Genomic DNA, 16,539 nt, shown 5'->3' with positions numbered 1-16,539 from the left:
ATAATAATGAAAGCTCTGAAAGATGGAATTAACCACCATTACTCCCAGGTTATTCGCTGATTTCCAAATAGCGAATTCTGTTTGGACCACTTTCTTCCATTATAACTGAACAAACACCATTTGACCCTAAAGCAAATACTTAACAACAACAACAACAACAACAACAAGCAAGAATGAATTCAACACTATGGAAGTATCTTTTCTTTTGGGTATTAAATTCATTTTAATACCCCACCCTATTTTTGTTTTGTTTTGTTTCACTTTTAAATAACACCCAGCACTGATGCTTCAAGCAACTGGACAACTGAAGGATGCCTGCTTCAGCTGACATTTATTCCCTGTCTTCTGCTCTCAGAGGTTTAGGGATATTCTTTGGCCAGTTGATATCAGGGTGCATCTTATGAGGAGTCGTGCAATTCCTTTATCTTTCCTGTTCACTCTAAATGTCACATGGAATTCAGCTGGAAGCTATGACGTAATTTCTCATGTGATATTACTCTTTTTTATTTAATGTCCAAAAGAAAGTGCCTCCTACACCATTAAAGTGTAGCCATCCTAGATATGAAATGGCATTCATCATTTCCTGTAGGAAAGGTGTTTGATCATAATCCTCGTCATCAGAACTAAGCATTCCCAAGCGCTACTCCTAACTGTTCTTTCCTGTGGGTGGGGTTCTGAGTGAAGTTGATGGGCAGGTTGCTGCTGACATAATTGTTATTTATCGCTTATATAGCACTTCAAATGGGGGAGATGATTTATAGTCCCTATCTGGTTTGTCTTCATAACATCTCTATGAGCTGGGCCACTAATCTTCTACATAAGAGGAATTGCAGTTGAAAGACAATACTTTGCCCGTATCTAATCTCTTCCATCTATGGCTCATCAGGCACATGGAACAAGGTGTTTCCAGTTCAAGTCAATTTCTGTGTCTTTTGGACTCTCATGGTTCTCAGGTTGGACCTAATTTTTCATCAACGGGTACAAATATGACACTAATGTAGAGAATAGCAGCACAATAGAGTCACTGGCAGGATTTAAATAAACATTTGCAATTTTATTTGTAAAGAACAAAGAACATAATACAGTGGTACCTCAGGTTACATGCACTTCAGGTTACATACGCTTCAGGTTACAGACTCTGCTGGAAATATTACCTCGGGTTAGAAATGTTACCTCGGGTTAAGAACTTTGCTTCAGGATGAGAACAGAAATCGTGCAGCAACGGCAGAGCAGCAGCAGGAGGCCCCATTAGCTAAAGTGGTGCTTCAGGTTAAGAACAGTTTCAGGTTAAGAACAGACCTCCAGAACAAATTACGGTAAGTTCTTAACCCGAGGTACCACTGTAGTATGACAATATGGAAGTATATACAAACATCAGATTGTAATATGAGAGGTAATAAACCAAGGACGGAAGTTGAGGGAAGACAGTAGGGAAAGGGGGAAAGTGAAACTTGAATGTAATGTAATGATTGCAGATATTGTTATGAGAGAAAAAACTCAATAAAAATGATTTTAAAAAAGAGAGAATAGCAGCACATTAGCTAATGGGGAGAAGTCCGAAAAAAATAAATCCCTGGAATAATCATACTTATTTATTTTACTTAACAAGATGCATCTACCACTTGATTATAGTAAAACCTCTACAGTAAGCAGTTTACAAGAACATTATAAATTAAACAGTTTGAAACAATTAAAAACATTTGAACATCATTCAACTTAACAGTAAAAGAAATTAAAACACAACAAAATATACGTGTCTGGGTAGGTTTGCATAAATAAAAATGTTTTAAGCAGGTATCAAAAAACATACAGAGAGGGTGCTTGCCTGATATCACTAGGCAGGGAGTTGTCTGGGAAACCAAAATAAATCTGCCATATATATATTTAATGTATTAGTGTACTACAAATGGTTGTAATTCTGATTAAAGATGGAAAGGCCTGGGGGGGAAACGGAAAAATTGGAGTGGGGGGGGGGGACAAGTTTTTTTCCATTTTCTTCCCAAAGCCGTTTTTTTCTGGGGGGAAATGGGGGGGGGTGGAATAGTCAAACCATATCAAACTGTTTTTTTCAATTTCTCTGGAAAAAAGACAGCTTTGGGGGGAAAACAGGGAAAAACAAGGGGAAACAGGGGAAATGGGGGGGGGGAGGAGAGGGGAAATGGGAAAAACAGGGGAAAAGAGGAATAAAATTGGTGTCCCCCCTCATCTTTCTGGTCCCCCCCCAGGCCTTCCCATCTCTAATTCTGATCTTATTATTGTTTTTATTGTTTCTTTAATTTGTAATTGCTGAATGTGTAATTGTTGTCATAGGTTTTTTGTGTGTGTTTTTTAAGGCAGGGAGTTCCAAAGTATGGTTGCTGCTAAACTAAAAAATGATTTCTTATAAATGCTGAATCACATTATGTGGCACCTGTAGCAGTGCCAGTTCCACAGATCAAAGTTGGGGAGTGGGCACAAATGGAGCTGCAAAACTGATTCCATGTCCTAACTTTGGACATTTCTTGGCCAGAGTAGCAATAACAGTAGTTGCAAACTCCAGAACACACTGAGGTGCCAGTGGAAAGTATAGTGTACAGAATGATTCCTGTCACTCTGAGGGGAACAGAGGTATCAGTGTGTGGATGAAAGTCTCATGGTTTCAGTTGTCTCTATACTAATGCAGAGTATGAGAAACAAGCAAGAAGAATTTGAGCTCTTAATCAAGGTTGCCAATATGGCCTAATAGATATTACTGAAACCTCATGGGATGAGACTCATGACTGGAATGTAGAAACTGAGGGGTATAACCTGTTCCAATGGAATAGACCAAACAGGAAGAGAGGAAGAGTACCATTGTATGCAAATGATATGTACACTTGTGAATAGATCAATGACTTGGAGTATGGAAGGCAGATTGAGTGTATAAGAGTAAAAAATGGAGAAGATGGAAACAAGAGCTACCTTACTGCTATAGACCTCCAAGCCAAACTGAAGACTTGGATGATGCCTTGCAACAGCAGATTACCAAACATTAAAAAAGGAGAGTTGTGTGACTTGAACCACCATGGTATATCTGTTGGAATGCAAACTCTGCCAAGAATGTAAGGGCCAACAAATTCTTCAATTGCCTCACTGACAATTGTGCTTTGCAGAAGATGGGAGAAACAACTAGGGGGTCATCTCTCTTGGACTTGGTCCTCACTAACAGGGAGGAAGTGACTGACAAAATGAAAGTACAGTGGTGCCCCGCAAGACGAATGCCTCGCAAGACGGAAAACCCGCTAGATGAAAGGGTTTTCCGTTTTGGAGGTGCTTCGCAAAACGAATTTGCTATGGGCTTGCCTCGCAAGACGAAAATGCCTTGCGATTCCTGGGGTTTTTTTCCCCTCCCCCCCTTTTTCCCAAGCCCCTAAGCCGCTTAACAGCTGTTTGCTAAGCCGCTAAACAGCTGATCTAAGCCACTTATCAGCTGATCTAAGCCGCTAATAGCCTTTTAGCAGCTAATCCGCTAATCCCTTAAACCTTTAATAGCCGCTAATAGCCTTTTAGCAGCTAATCCGCTAATCCCTTAAGCCTTTAATAGCTGCTAATAGCCGCTAAACCGCTAATAGCGCTAATCCGCTAATGGGCTTGCTTCGCAAGACAAAAAAACCCGCAAGACGAAGAGACTCGCAGAACGGATTCTTTTCGTCTTGCGAGGCACCACTGTACTGGGAACCTTAGGAGGAAGTGATCATGACCTCTAGTGTTTAATTATACAAAGGCAAGGGAAAACTGAGTGCAGTCGGACTTGCACTCTGGACTTTAAGAAAGTTGATTTCAAAAAGAAAGAAATGTAGGAAGTACTGAAAGAAACCAGTGTGGATGCATAAGGAGCTTACAGATGAGCTGAGTTGTAAGAAGGGGAAGTGTAAGAAATGGAAGAAAGAAGAAAGAAGAAAGGAAGAGTATACATAAGTAGCCAACAATTGCATGGAGAAGGTCAGGCAGGCCAAAGCTCAGAATGAACTCAGGCTTGCAAGAGAAGTTAAAAATAATTTTAAAATGTTTATTTGGCTATGTTCAAAGCAAGAGGAAGAATAAGCAAGGAGTAGGTCTTCTGCATGGAAAAGATGGAGAAATGCTATTGGCTGACAGAGAGAAGGTGGAACACCCAACACCTACTTTGTCTCTGTCTTTACCCCCCAAAAAGCAGCGCCCAAACTGGTGGTATCAGAATTAACAATGCAAGGATGGAACTGCAGCCCAAGATAGTAAAAGAGATGATAAAGGATCACCTAGCTACTTTAAATGAATTCAGATCTCCAGGGCCTGAGGAACTGCACTCAAGGGTACTAAAGGAGTTTGTGGGTGTCATCTCAGAAACTCTGTCTATAATCTTTGAGAATTCTTGGAGATCAAGTGGGGTTCCTGCAAACTGGAAGTGAGCAAATGCTGTCCCCATCTTCAAGGTGGGAGGGGGAGGAAAACCCAGGTAACTACTGACCGGTGAGTTTGATACCAGGAAAGGTCCTGGAATCGATCATTCAACTATCATTCTGTGAGCACCTAGAAAATGATGCTGCGATTACTAAGACTCAGTATGGATTTCTCAAAAACAAGACATGCCAGACAAATCTCCTTCCTTCCTTCCCCAATTTATCTGAAACACTTCTACATTTCCACTATCTTGGCAGGATTGACGCTCAGCTTATCTTCCACCCCCCTACTGCATCCAGGCAGCAGCCCAGGGACCGCACAACCTCTCCCAATTCTCCTGAACAATTCCAGGGATAACCACAATGGAATACAAGGTAGTCATATACTACTTTTAATTTATTTAATATTTTGACTTTTGTATTTTCTAAAGTATCACTGTGAATTTTTCTTGATTTCATTGTTTTATCTTTTTGTAAGCCGCTTTGAGGGTGCTGCTGCTGCTGCTGTTTATAATCAAGCAGTGTATTAAATAAATACTTCCTCTCAGTCCCCCACAGCAGCATTTGTATTACTGGGCTATTTCACAAGGTTGGCATAACCCACACTTTCTTAACCATTAAAAAAAACACAACCCTCCAATTGATTGATTTGTACTTGCAGGTTTTATGTTTTCATACTAATGTTCAGAATTTATTTAACAGTTAGAGCATGAAATCCTTTCATTGTTGCATCCTTTTGCTTTTGAGTGAACACCTTACTACCCAGTCACCTGAACACTAAAAACCTGGATTTCTCATTTGTTTTCTACTGGCAACAACCACATCTCAACTAGGGTAGGCAAAAGAAAGTTTTGTAGAAACTTCAAAATGAACCAGAAAGTCCTCCTGCATTATCTGAATGCAGAGAAAAGCTCATGTGAGGTCGCTTCCAGACAACCTGTTTACTGAGCATTCATCTCCATTTGTTGGGAAAATTGATGATGTTGACTATTTAACGAACTTTCATCCTGATTTTTTTGAAAAGCAAGATTTGTTGCATCAAAGCAGGCATGATCCCACACTTTCCACTGCCTTTCCCCAACACTTTCCTTATTGCAGAAGCCTTATTGTTTGGGGAAGTGGGCTTGTTGCGAAGGACTTCCCAATCAACAATAATTGTGCAATGTGAATTTGCCAGTATGTTTGAATCTCCCCCCCCCCCCAATAGTGACAGTATGGAAGCACCCTGAGACATACACCAAAGACTCCCTCCCCTCAAAAAGAAAGGGGGGTGAGCTTCAAATTTTCTTCTCCATTGTCTGAAGAAGGAATTTCCTGGGTTGTTCTGAAGCCATTTGGAGGTTTTCTTCATAATTGTGTGACAATAAATTTCTCTATAGCATTCCGGTCATAGCTCTGACTTTATTTACTAGGCACAGTAACATATTTCAGAAAGCAGTTGCTTCGAATGGTTGCCTACACAGTTTGCTTGATAGCTTTCATTGTCAAAGGGCTAGAGACTGAGTTAAAAATGATAGCAACTCAGAGTCTGGGCCCTCTGCTGGATCTGAGCCTATAATGGTATGCCATTCTTGGCAGCTCTAGCTGCAGACTTTCCAGTGGCAATGAGACCTGGGCATGACAACATATGTCTTAGTTATATCTATGCTGGGTTACTGAATTGAACACTCTATATGGGTCTGTCTCTGAAGAAGTTGCAGAAGTGTCCACTGGTCCCAAAAGCAGCTGCAAAGTTCCTGGTGGGTCACATTGCACCATAGGATCACATTGCACCAATCTTGGAACAACTGTACTGGTTTCCAATTTTCTCCCTGGCACAAGTCAAAATGTTGGGCATTGCCTTTCAAGCACTAAATCTTTGGTCTGGGGTGCCTTAAGGATGTTGTCCTCCCATGCTATCCTGGCCTCTAGGATCAGCAAGAGAGGGATTCTCTGGGAACCTCCTGGGGTGGGGGAAGCCCAGCTAGATAGGACAAGAGACAGGGCCTTCTTAGTGACTGCAACATCTGAAATACAGGTTGCCCTTCCCTCACTGTTTTTTTTCACCAGCTACTGAATACCTTTTTATTCCAGAAGAGTTTTATTTTATGTGGCGGACAATGTTTCTGTGGTTTTTAAACTGCTGGTCACTGTAGGTATGTGTGTGTATGTGTGTGTGTGTGTGTGTGTATAGATATAGTTTTATAAATGTTTCATCTTGAAAAATACAAAGAGTGATATTTTTACATGAGAAGGATGAAATATAAATGTCTTAATGAATGAATGAGTAAATAAATAAATGAGGAAATACGGCCCCTTATCTTCCTTTAAACTGCCCCCACTTTAACTAACGTATCGTGTGTACACATCGAACATGTGCCCCAAGTGAGCTTACAGGATAGGGCCCAGATCACACTATGGTAAGAATCCTAATGACACAAATTGAAATATAATAGAAGTTTCAATGCATAAACTTCAGAACTGCAGATTCTAAAGTTATGGGACAATTGCAACAGATTAAAATCTACAGAGACTATATAAATAAGGCAAACCAGTTCAAAGGTCCCACATCCAAAACTGCGTATTGTTCATCTGTTCAGATACTTAGTAAGTAGTTTTCATCCTTTACCCTTCTTTGATTATTTCATTCCAGAAATGACATACAAGCGCCCCTGCCCCAATTCTAAATGCCCACCATACCTTGTATTGAGAATTACAGTGCACTTCATTGCACAGGTTCATGGGTTCATTTTCCAGGGTTTCCACGGGATATGCATTTATACTGAAGTCCTGTGAGGGAGGCAAAGGGACAGAAAGGAGACAACGTTCAAAAAGATAAACTGTGTATGTAAACCAACAACTTTATCATGTTGCAATAGCATGCACTTCAAACAGAAAGAAATGTTGAAATTCTGAAGTAGAGGTGTTGGTTATTAAATACCTGGTTTAGCAAGTAGTGAGAGCCAACACTAAAAAAACTAATCAGTGGATGATTTTGGGCACATATTCTTGACTGGGAATGCTGAGTTGCAGGAAAAGGTAAAAAGAATGTAAATGACACCCTTCCCTTTGGCATAATGCCATCTTTTCAGTTTTAAAGTGCAGTCACTTGTCTACTCAGAAGTAAATCCAAGAAGCTTGCTTGCAGGTAAGTGCGTAAAAGGTAAAGGTAAAGGACCCCTGGAGGGTTAATTCCAGTCAAATTTGACTATGGGGTGTGGCGCTCATCTCCGCTTTCAGGCTGAGGGAGCCGGTGTTTGTCCGCAGACAGCTTTCTGGGTCATGTGGCCAGCAAGACTAAACCGCTTCTGGCACAACAGAACACTGTGATGGAAGCCAGAGTGCACGGAAACACTGTTTACGTCCCCATCACAGCGGTACCTACTTGTGCTGGTATGGTTTCAAACTGTTAGGTTGGCAGGAGCTGGAACAAAGTGACAGGAGCTCACCCCATCATGCGGATTCGAACTGCCAACCTTATGATCCCCAAGTTCAAGAGGGTCAGTGGTTTAGACCACAGCTCCACCCACATCTCAGGTAAGTGTGTATAGGCTTGCAGTCTAAGTCATCAAAGCATGAATGCTTGGGTTGTTGTTTTTGAACAAACCTTTGCATTTAAAACTTTCCATCTGGATTCCCACCACTGTGGTACCTATACACTCTCTCTATTTAAACTATGGGAGAAATGAATGAAACAGAGAATGAAAGAACTGATGCATCTGTAGAGAAATGTTACATTCTACTGAAGCCTTATGTTCCCCTCCTGCTTCTCTGGCATGAAAGCCAAGCCAGGGCCTCACGGGGTTACTATCCTCCCAGTTCTCAAAGCCCCAATTGGCAAGTCTAAGGAATCTTGGTGTTTCCAAGCATTCAGTAATGACTCTACAGTGGACCCTTGGGTTACGTAACTTTGGGGTTGCAAATGTGGCAAACCTAGAAGTGGGTTTGCCGCTCGCGCTCACGCAGAAGCCTCGCACAAGCAAAGAAGAGGCACCTCCGGTTACGAAGATTTCGGGATATGGCTGGGCCTCTGAAATGGATCCTGTTTGTAGCTGGAGGTACCACTGTATTTGTAACCTACTTTCCCAGACAGTCTTGTTCAGAGAACCTCTATTACATCCTATTTGCATTCCATCTCTACTAACTATCTTCCTCAAGATACACAGTGCAACATAGGTGGAGACAACCTGTCTCTCTTTGCTGTTCTGGTTAGCAGGCAAAACAACAACAACACTAGTTCTTGATCCCTTGGGAACCAGGCTATTCCTGCAATGTAGTGTTTTGTAATGGACTATATTTTTCCGTGTATAAGATGCCCTCCTGTATAAGACGACCCTTTTTTTTAACCCATTTTTTTTTAAATCAATACTTTAAGCATAAAACTGAAAAATGTTGATATTTTCTTAAATATTCAAAGCACCAGTATATTTAGTACCATATATTTAAACATCAGTGGTGGAATGGTTGGTGGAAGTGCTAAGCAGCAGAGCATGACCCTCTGGCGCAGGGGGTGGACACCACAGGGACACAACTTGAGTTGTTGAGCAACTCCACCCATGCCCGTGCCAGAGAGTGAACCCCAACCTGAACCTGAGATCAGGCCACCTGGGCCACCCCCCCCCCCCAGAGCCCAAGCCTAAACCCCTGTGCATTCACCATCCCCATATAAGACGACCTCCAATTTTTGACTTTTTTTTTTTTTTTTTTTTTTTGCAAAAAACATTGTCTTATACATGGAAAAATACAGGTATATAAAACGGAGAGAACAATTATAACAGAGCAATGAAAAGGAAAATATTGAGAACAAAACCATAGAATCAGCTCTTGGGTGGCTCAAATAACAGAAAGTCAACCACCCTCAATAAAATATCCAGAGTTGGGTAGGGGGTAGACCCATATACTTTTTTCTTTTATAGAATGCCTACCTGACATGAACTGGAACAGCATGCTGTTTTGGTTGGCACATTGAAGGCATGTTTAGCTGGGAAAGGCAGTTGAGCTGGAAGGTGCTCCTGAAACATCCTTACAGCCTGTTGTGCTGGCAACAGTAATTGAGGAGGCATCTAAAAACTAAACTCAAGGCCCGCCCTTTAGGAATGTAGATGCCAGCCCATTTTCTCCTACTCAGGTAGAAGAGGAAGTTCATAAGATAGCTACAAAAGGAAGAGGCTCATTGTCTAGAGGAATGGAGTTGTGAAAGGTACTTTCTTAATCTCCCTCCCTCCCATTTCTGTTTACAGTCAAGCAGTAGTAACTTGAGAACTCTTGATTTGTGCTAGATAAAGAATTTAACTTGAGCAACGTCTCTCAAGGCTGGAATACTCCCTCAGGTAGCAGCTGTTTTCTGAGCGATTTAAAAGCAGTTTTCCCAAATTCTAGTGACCCAATTCAGATGAAAAGAAGGAGAAAAGAACACTAATTACGAAGGAGGCTCTGCCTAGAGATGTTTCTCCATCGCCCTCTCACTTCCTTTCCCCCGATTTGTGCTAGATGACGAAAGCATCAGGTGTTGTTTTCCTGTGAAATAATTTTTTGTGGTTTAATTTAAAACTTTTACCCCACAACATGCACAGACTCAAGACACCTTACAATAGTAATCTAAATGAGGTGATGAAGTTATCCAATTATATGATAATTAGAAGACTGACAGACAGATTGTGAATCATTGGAACCAACTCCTAGGGGCCGAGGTCCCTTCAGTCCCCTATAAAATATTTGAGGGCCCCCCATTGATGGCCATTGCCATTCAAATGATGTTTGTGCACTGTGTCTTGTGATCAATTATGTGGGTGGGGCTTACCTGCCCCCCCCCCGTATTTTATTGAAATTGGCACCCCTGTTGTGAATCAAAAATATTTAAAGCACAGACAAAACTTTAAAAATCAATGAGCAGACATAGATTTCTACTTGAGTCAGTCATGCTCAGAAAAGACCCACTGAAATCAGTAAACTTAAGTTAGTCAAAACTGAAGTTGTGTACACATTATCAACTTAAACTGCAGGGAAGTCATCCAGCACCCACTCCCTGCATCTCAGATAGCATTTGCATGTCATTGTAAGCATCTGTACTTTTGATGCATTTCCAAGTTGCCCACTGCACACGCCTGTGGGTGGAGAGGGGGCATGGATGTCTTCATATGTCTTGGCTACAAATCTAATCTGTTGTGGGCAGGTGGAGAGAGACACATCAACATGCAGTTTTTCTTGGGAGACTACAGGATAGATGTGGATTGTGGCTAATATAATGCATACATGGCTTCACAAGGCAATGGTGGAAGCATGCTGGATGCAGAATAGATGGGAATGTGTACACAGTCCAAATATGCCTGGTCTAAAGCATCATTGTATCAACAATGCCAATACACAGATAATAGGTACACTTAAAATATCTTGCTGGTTCAGTTGAAAATTGTTCCAATTAACCAATGTGCCAAAAGTTAGGCTTATTTTGCTTTAACAAGGCTATCCAGAAGATACTGAAAAGAGTTGCTACTTTCTTAACAGCACTAGCCAGGGCATGAGCTAAACTGTGGAACGCTTTTGCGGAACTTGGATTATAAGTTTCAGTTATTTTGATTTTATGTTTGTACATTTTATCATGGTTAATTGTTGCTTACAGAAACTAAATCTGAAAACTAATACAATGCCATTTTAAATCTAGGGACATAATTACTTCATTCAAACCAGGGGTTGGCAAGGCTTACTGGGCATGGGTTGGATCACTCTTGTAGAGATCCTCCGTGGGCCGAGCCAGTGCAGCGCTACGCTAGAAATCGTGTCTGCACATGTCTGCAGTGCCAGAAATCGCTTCTGCGCTTGCCCAGATGCCAAAAATTGCACCTGCGCTGAAGCGATTTCAGTCGTCTGGGCATGCGCATAAATTATTTCTGGCGCTGCGGACATGTGCAGATATAATTTCCGGGGCTGCAAAAGAGAGTCCCCAAGCCACGTCATGCTGGTTTAGCGCAGAAGCGGGGACTTGCCAAGTGGGCGGCTCGGTTCGGGAATGGCTCATGGGTCAGTTAAGTGACCCTCATGGGCTGCTTCTGGCCCATGGGCCTTAGGTTGCCAACCTCTGATTCAAACTAAGTAATTATGCCATTTGTTGGCTCGACTGCCAGGTTTTAATTAAGTTGGTTTTATTGATTTATGTTTAATTTTCCTTTCTTTCTCACCATGTTTGTTATATCATTTCGTCTATTCTGTTTTATATTATGATTATTTATGGCAGTCGTTCCCATATTGTTCTCTTCCATGGACCTCTTGAAAATTGCTGGGGGTTTTGGCATGTCTCTTATTGATTTTTAATTGCAATGTGCTGTGGTAGATGCAGCATGATTTTTCATTGCATTTTTACATTCATGCCATGGAACAGCTGAAAGTAGCTCATGGATTTGCATGTCCTCTAGCTAGGATTATGTATTCAGTAAAAGGTAAAGGTAAAGGTACCCCTGCCCGTTCGGGCCAGTCTTGCCAGACTCTAGGGTTGTGCGCTCATCTTACTCTATAGGCCGGGAGCCAGTGCTGTCCGCAGACACTTCCGGGTCACGTGGCCAGTGTGACAAGCTGCATCTGGCGAGCCAGCGCAGCACACGGAAAGCCGTTTACCTTTCCGCTGGTAAGCGGTCCCTATTTATCTACTTGCACCCGGGGGTGCTTTCGAACTGCTAGGTTGGCAGGCGCTGGGACCGAATGACAGGAGTGCACCCTGCCGCGGGGATTCGAACCGCCGACCATGCGATTGGCAAGTCCTAGGCGCTGAGGTTTTACCCACAGCGCCACCCACGTCCCAATATGTATTCAGTAGTTCACTTTAATTGCATGAAACTTGAGTAATTCCAGCATCACCTAGGGTTGCCAGGGATGCAGAACACTGCCTTACACCCAACCAGGCTGTTGGGTACTGAATTCAGTATTGGCAACATCTGACCTGTCCTTGGAAACTTCCCAGGGCTTTCTTCATTTGAAAAATTAGCAATGGAGGGGACACGTCTGGCATTATTGATCTCATAAGAATACTGAAATGGCAACCATAGAGAAGGGCCGGGTGTGTTTTAGGGCACATTCTCGGTTTATACTGGGCTTCAGTGAGAATCCCCTGCATCAGGGCTGGAGGACCTGTCGCCTTCCAGTTGTTGTTGGCTGCCATCTCTCATCAGCAACAGTCAGGGATGGTGAAGGTTGTTGTTGTCCAGCAGGATCTGGAGGGCCACAGGTTCACTATTCCTGCCCTGCCAGGAACCAAGCAAACACCACAATTCTCTCCCAGAATCCTCTGGAATGTGCAGGGATTCTGTAGTAAAAAGCACAGGTGTTAAATATATATATAGAAACAGTTCCATGTCATGAACAAGTTTGAAAACCACAGTACAGTGGTACCTTGGTTCTCAAACGCCTTGATACTCAAACAACTTGGAACCCAGACACTGCAAACCCAGAAGTAGGTGTTCCAGTTTGCGAACTTTTTACGGAAGCCCAATGTGCTCCATTTTGAGTGTTATGCTTCCGATTTGAGTGCCATGCTTCCGATTTGAGTGTTACACTGAGGTCTGTCAGTTTTTGCTATTTATTTTGCATTTTTGTTTTTGTGGCTCTTTTGTTTTTGTTTTTGTGACTTTGTGGAACCTAGTTCAGCTACTGATTGATTAATTGTGTGACTGTGGTACATTGTTTATTGCTTTCATTTTATGGATCAATGGTCTCATTAGATAGTTACAATTCATGTTAAATTGCTGTTTTAGGGATTGTTTTTAAAAGTCTGGAACGGATTAATCCATTCTGCATCACTTTCTATGGGAAAGTGCACCTTGATTTTGGAACGCTTTGATTTTGGAACAGACTTGCGGAACAGATTATGTTTGAGAACCACCACTGTATTAACACACTGACACAAGCTTCACCAGCTGAACATTACTTCATCAGAACGGGAGGGTGAAAATTAAAGTTATGTTAGCTTAAACGAAAGACATTTTTATTGAGTAAACAGTGGGTTTGTCCTATTACATGGTTCATTAAATGAAAAAGTATGTAAAGCCACTTCTGTTTTACTACAAAAATTTCATGGCAGGTGATGATCACCTGTTGTTTTACATTGACTGATTATGATGATTAGGAGTCATTCCCGCCTGCCTTATGTGTAATAACATTATCAGAGTTTGCAATGTTCATGTTGCAAATATATCTGAATCACTCTGCAGAGTTGATGGAGTAACTTCAAATGCAAGTGTTAACAAGCATACCGTGCAAACCATACAACATTATAATGAGACGGGATTTGCATCTTGGCCAGCATCCTACACTGTAGGGAGGTATCTCATATCTAAACTATCTCACATCTAAACAAACCTGATGGATTAGCCCAAGACTACCCAGATGTTAGTATGTCACATGCATAAAGCAGGAAGTCTTGGCATGCACAAAATCAATGGGAAATTAAATGTACTACAGAACAAAATGACAAGTAAATGGTAACATTCTTACAACATTCTTATTTTTATTCTTATTCTACATGCTTATTCTTACAACAAATCCAGAAAAAAATACATAGAGTAGAGGAATGTGACCATACTTCGTGGGAAAAGACTGGTGAATTTTGAGGAAAATAATCAGGCAAAAGCAAAGTTTCATAGAACAACGTGACAAGGGTGGATGGGCCCTTTACTCATTGACATTGTCACAATATTGAATGCTGGAATGAAGTTATATGGTTTTAGCAAAAATGTTATAAAGAATTAAGCAAAAACTGATTGTTAATGGGTCAAAGTGGAAAATTTAAGGTTAGATTGTGTTAAGATAAATTATAGAACAAAAATTTGAGAAAGATGGAAAAGATTTGCTGAAATAGCTAATTGAACTAGAATACAAAAAAGGGAGGTGTGAGGAGGTCAATGAAACAAGTAAATGAAAGGTAAAGATATGGAAATATTGGATGTGTTTTTAAATGTTTTTGTTTTTCTTGTTGTTTTGCTGTATTGTTTTCTTGTTTTTCTTTTTATTTTCGATGAATTGTAAGGTATTGTTTTGTTCTGTTAAATTTTTTATTGTTTCTTTCTTCTTTTTTCTGTAACTATTAAACCTCTAATAAATATTATTTTTTTAAAAAAGACATTGTCACAATATTACTTTGAAGATGCCCAGACTTCCCTAGTACACTTTTTCATCAGAAACAGAGTTTTTGAGGTAGATTCTCATGAAAATATTCCTGCCAATCAAGTGTTTTCTCCTTGGTTTAAGTTTTAATGAGGAGAGATCAGTATTTTCAACAGTATTTTCTAGACCTAGCTTTTGTTGCCTTAGAAAAGTTTTCACCGCCCTGTGTTTCCAAACAATGCCTTCAGCCTTTTTGGAAGGAAAGTATAAAGGGGATTCCTAATGCACAGCGAGCATTTGTGTTATCGAGGAGGTGAAAGATGTCATACATTAGCGTTTGCAGTGTCCCTTGTATAGAGATCTCAGAGTGCATTTTTCCAGATACCTTTTGAGAACAAGAGCTGACTGGACCCAGAACTGTAGATAGATGATCTTGCATCCCTGGCAGAACCGTCCAGATTACACTCCCTAGCCTCTCCTCCAACCCCCCCTCCACCCATTCAATTCACCCTCTATTTAAAACCATTTCTTATGAGGCAATAATAGATATTTATGGACATATTTTTAGCTGATTTTTGCCCCCCTCCTTCACCTGCACCCCTGGCCCTGACTAGACCCTAACAGATATGACTTGTGATCTGTTGGCAGACCATAATAAAGCCATTACAAGTAAGGTGGCAACCACCTTTGAAGTAGCAGCTCCAAAAAACTGCTTCTCTGGTGTTTGTCCTAGCAGGAATCTATATCTGCTACTAATTTTTGGATTGTAGGTATCTGTACTATCCCTATGCTTTGCATAAGACAGAAATAAAATCACTCTATCCATCCAAACTATGGAATTCACTGTCACAAGTCAGTTACAGTTAAATACATTCTTCTAAACAATGTTCTCAAGGTTGACAGAAACAGCATTCTTCAGGCACTCAAGGCCTGGTTAAAGAGGAATGTTCTACAAATTCATACTGAAAGTTAATAATGGTGCAAACAGGCACACTTCACTGGGGATGGCATCCCACAACTGGAGAACCACCACTGAAAAGACCTTGTTGTGGGGCAACGTCAGCCAGACAGCTCCCAGTGGAGCTGGGAGCTCTTTTGGGCTTGGGAGAAGGTGTTCTTTTGTATGCTGCTTCCAGGGTTAAGCAGCATGCCCCTGAATATCTGTTGTGGGGAATAGGAGTGGTAGAGGGTTATTGTCTTCACATTTTGCTTGTGAGCAACCCAAAGGCATCTGGTTGGATGCTATGGGGAAAGGATGATGAGTTAGATAGCCCTTTGATTCTTAAATGACTAGCATACTTGTCCCACTAAGAATTATAGTACAGTGGTACTTCGGGTTAAGTACTTAATTCGATCCTGGGGTCTGTTCTTAACCTGAAACTGTTCTTAACCTGAAGCACCACTTTACCTAATGGGGCCTCCTGCTGCTGCCGTGCTGCCAGAGCACAATTTCTGTTCTCATCCTGAAGCAAAGTTCTTAACCTGAGGTACTATATCTGCATTAGCAGAGTCTGTAACCTGAAGCGTATGTAACCTGAAGCGTATGTAACCCGAGGTACCACTGTATGACTGTTATACTTTCCTTCCTATCATCTTAGGTGCCTCATAATTCCAAGTTCATGAATTCCAATGAGTCATTGTTATAAAGGGATATCCTGCACCCACATAGAGGCAATTTAGCGGAGGGAGAGGTTAGTGACATGAAACAAGATTTCAAACACAATAATTAGTTGCTATTTGCAATGTATGTCATGGCAATTAACTGTTCTTTTAAAAACGATTTTTCAAAAAGGCAGATTAGACCTGCAACACTGTCAAAAGGAGCAGCACAGTCTCCTTCCTAACCTGGATTAGGTTATGATAGCAATCCATTACAATGAATTAAAACTGAATGCCATTGTTTTTTTAGAAATATTTCCTGCTAGATAAGGAGAATTCTTCTGTGGGCCTATTGACACTATACATTTAAGGCAGTATCATACCAATTTAAACAGTCATTAATCCAAATAATCCTGGGAACCTGGGAAAGATCAGGGGACACTTGTGGGTGAGTGGTTGCTGCTGGTATAAATAC

At 41.2% G+C, this 16,539-nt stretch overlaps 1 protein-coding gene across 1 annotated transcript in view; it reads right to left on the bottom strand.

Moving 5' to 3' along the window:
• Nucleotides 1-9,444, bottom strand: part of LOC310681900 (cytosolic phospholipase A2 epsilon-like) — a 40,884-nt gene extending 31,440 nt beyond the window's left edge. The window contains exons 1-2 of the mRNA XM_083449937.1: nucleotides 9,302-9,444; nucleotides 7,077-7,166 (exon numbers count right to left, since the gene is read on the bottom strand). Of these exons, the coding sequence (XP_083306063.1) occupies nucleotides 7,077-7,166; nucleotides 9,302-9,439 (228 nt within the window). The 5' untranslated portion in view covers nucleotides 9,440-9,444. The remainder of the gene's footprint in view (nucleotides 1-7,076; nucleotides 7,167-9,301) is intronic.
• Nucleotides 9,445-16,539: the final 7,095 nt, after the last annotated feature.

This window comes from Podarcis tiliguerta (assembly GCF_965153285.1).
Source record: "Podarcis tiliguerta genome assembly, chromosome: 1".
NCBI lineage: Eukaryota > Metazoa > Chordata > Lepidosauria > Squamata > Lacertidae > Podarcis > Podarcis tiliguerta.
Note: the sequence above shows the minus strand (reverse complement) of the source record. Positions and strands in the feature narration are given on the sequence as shown.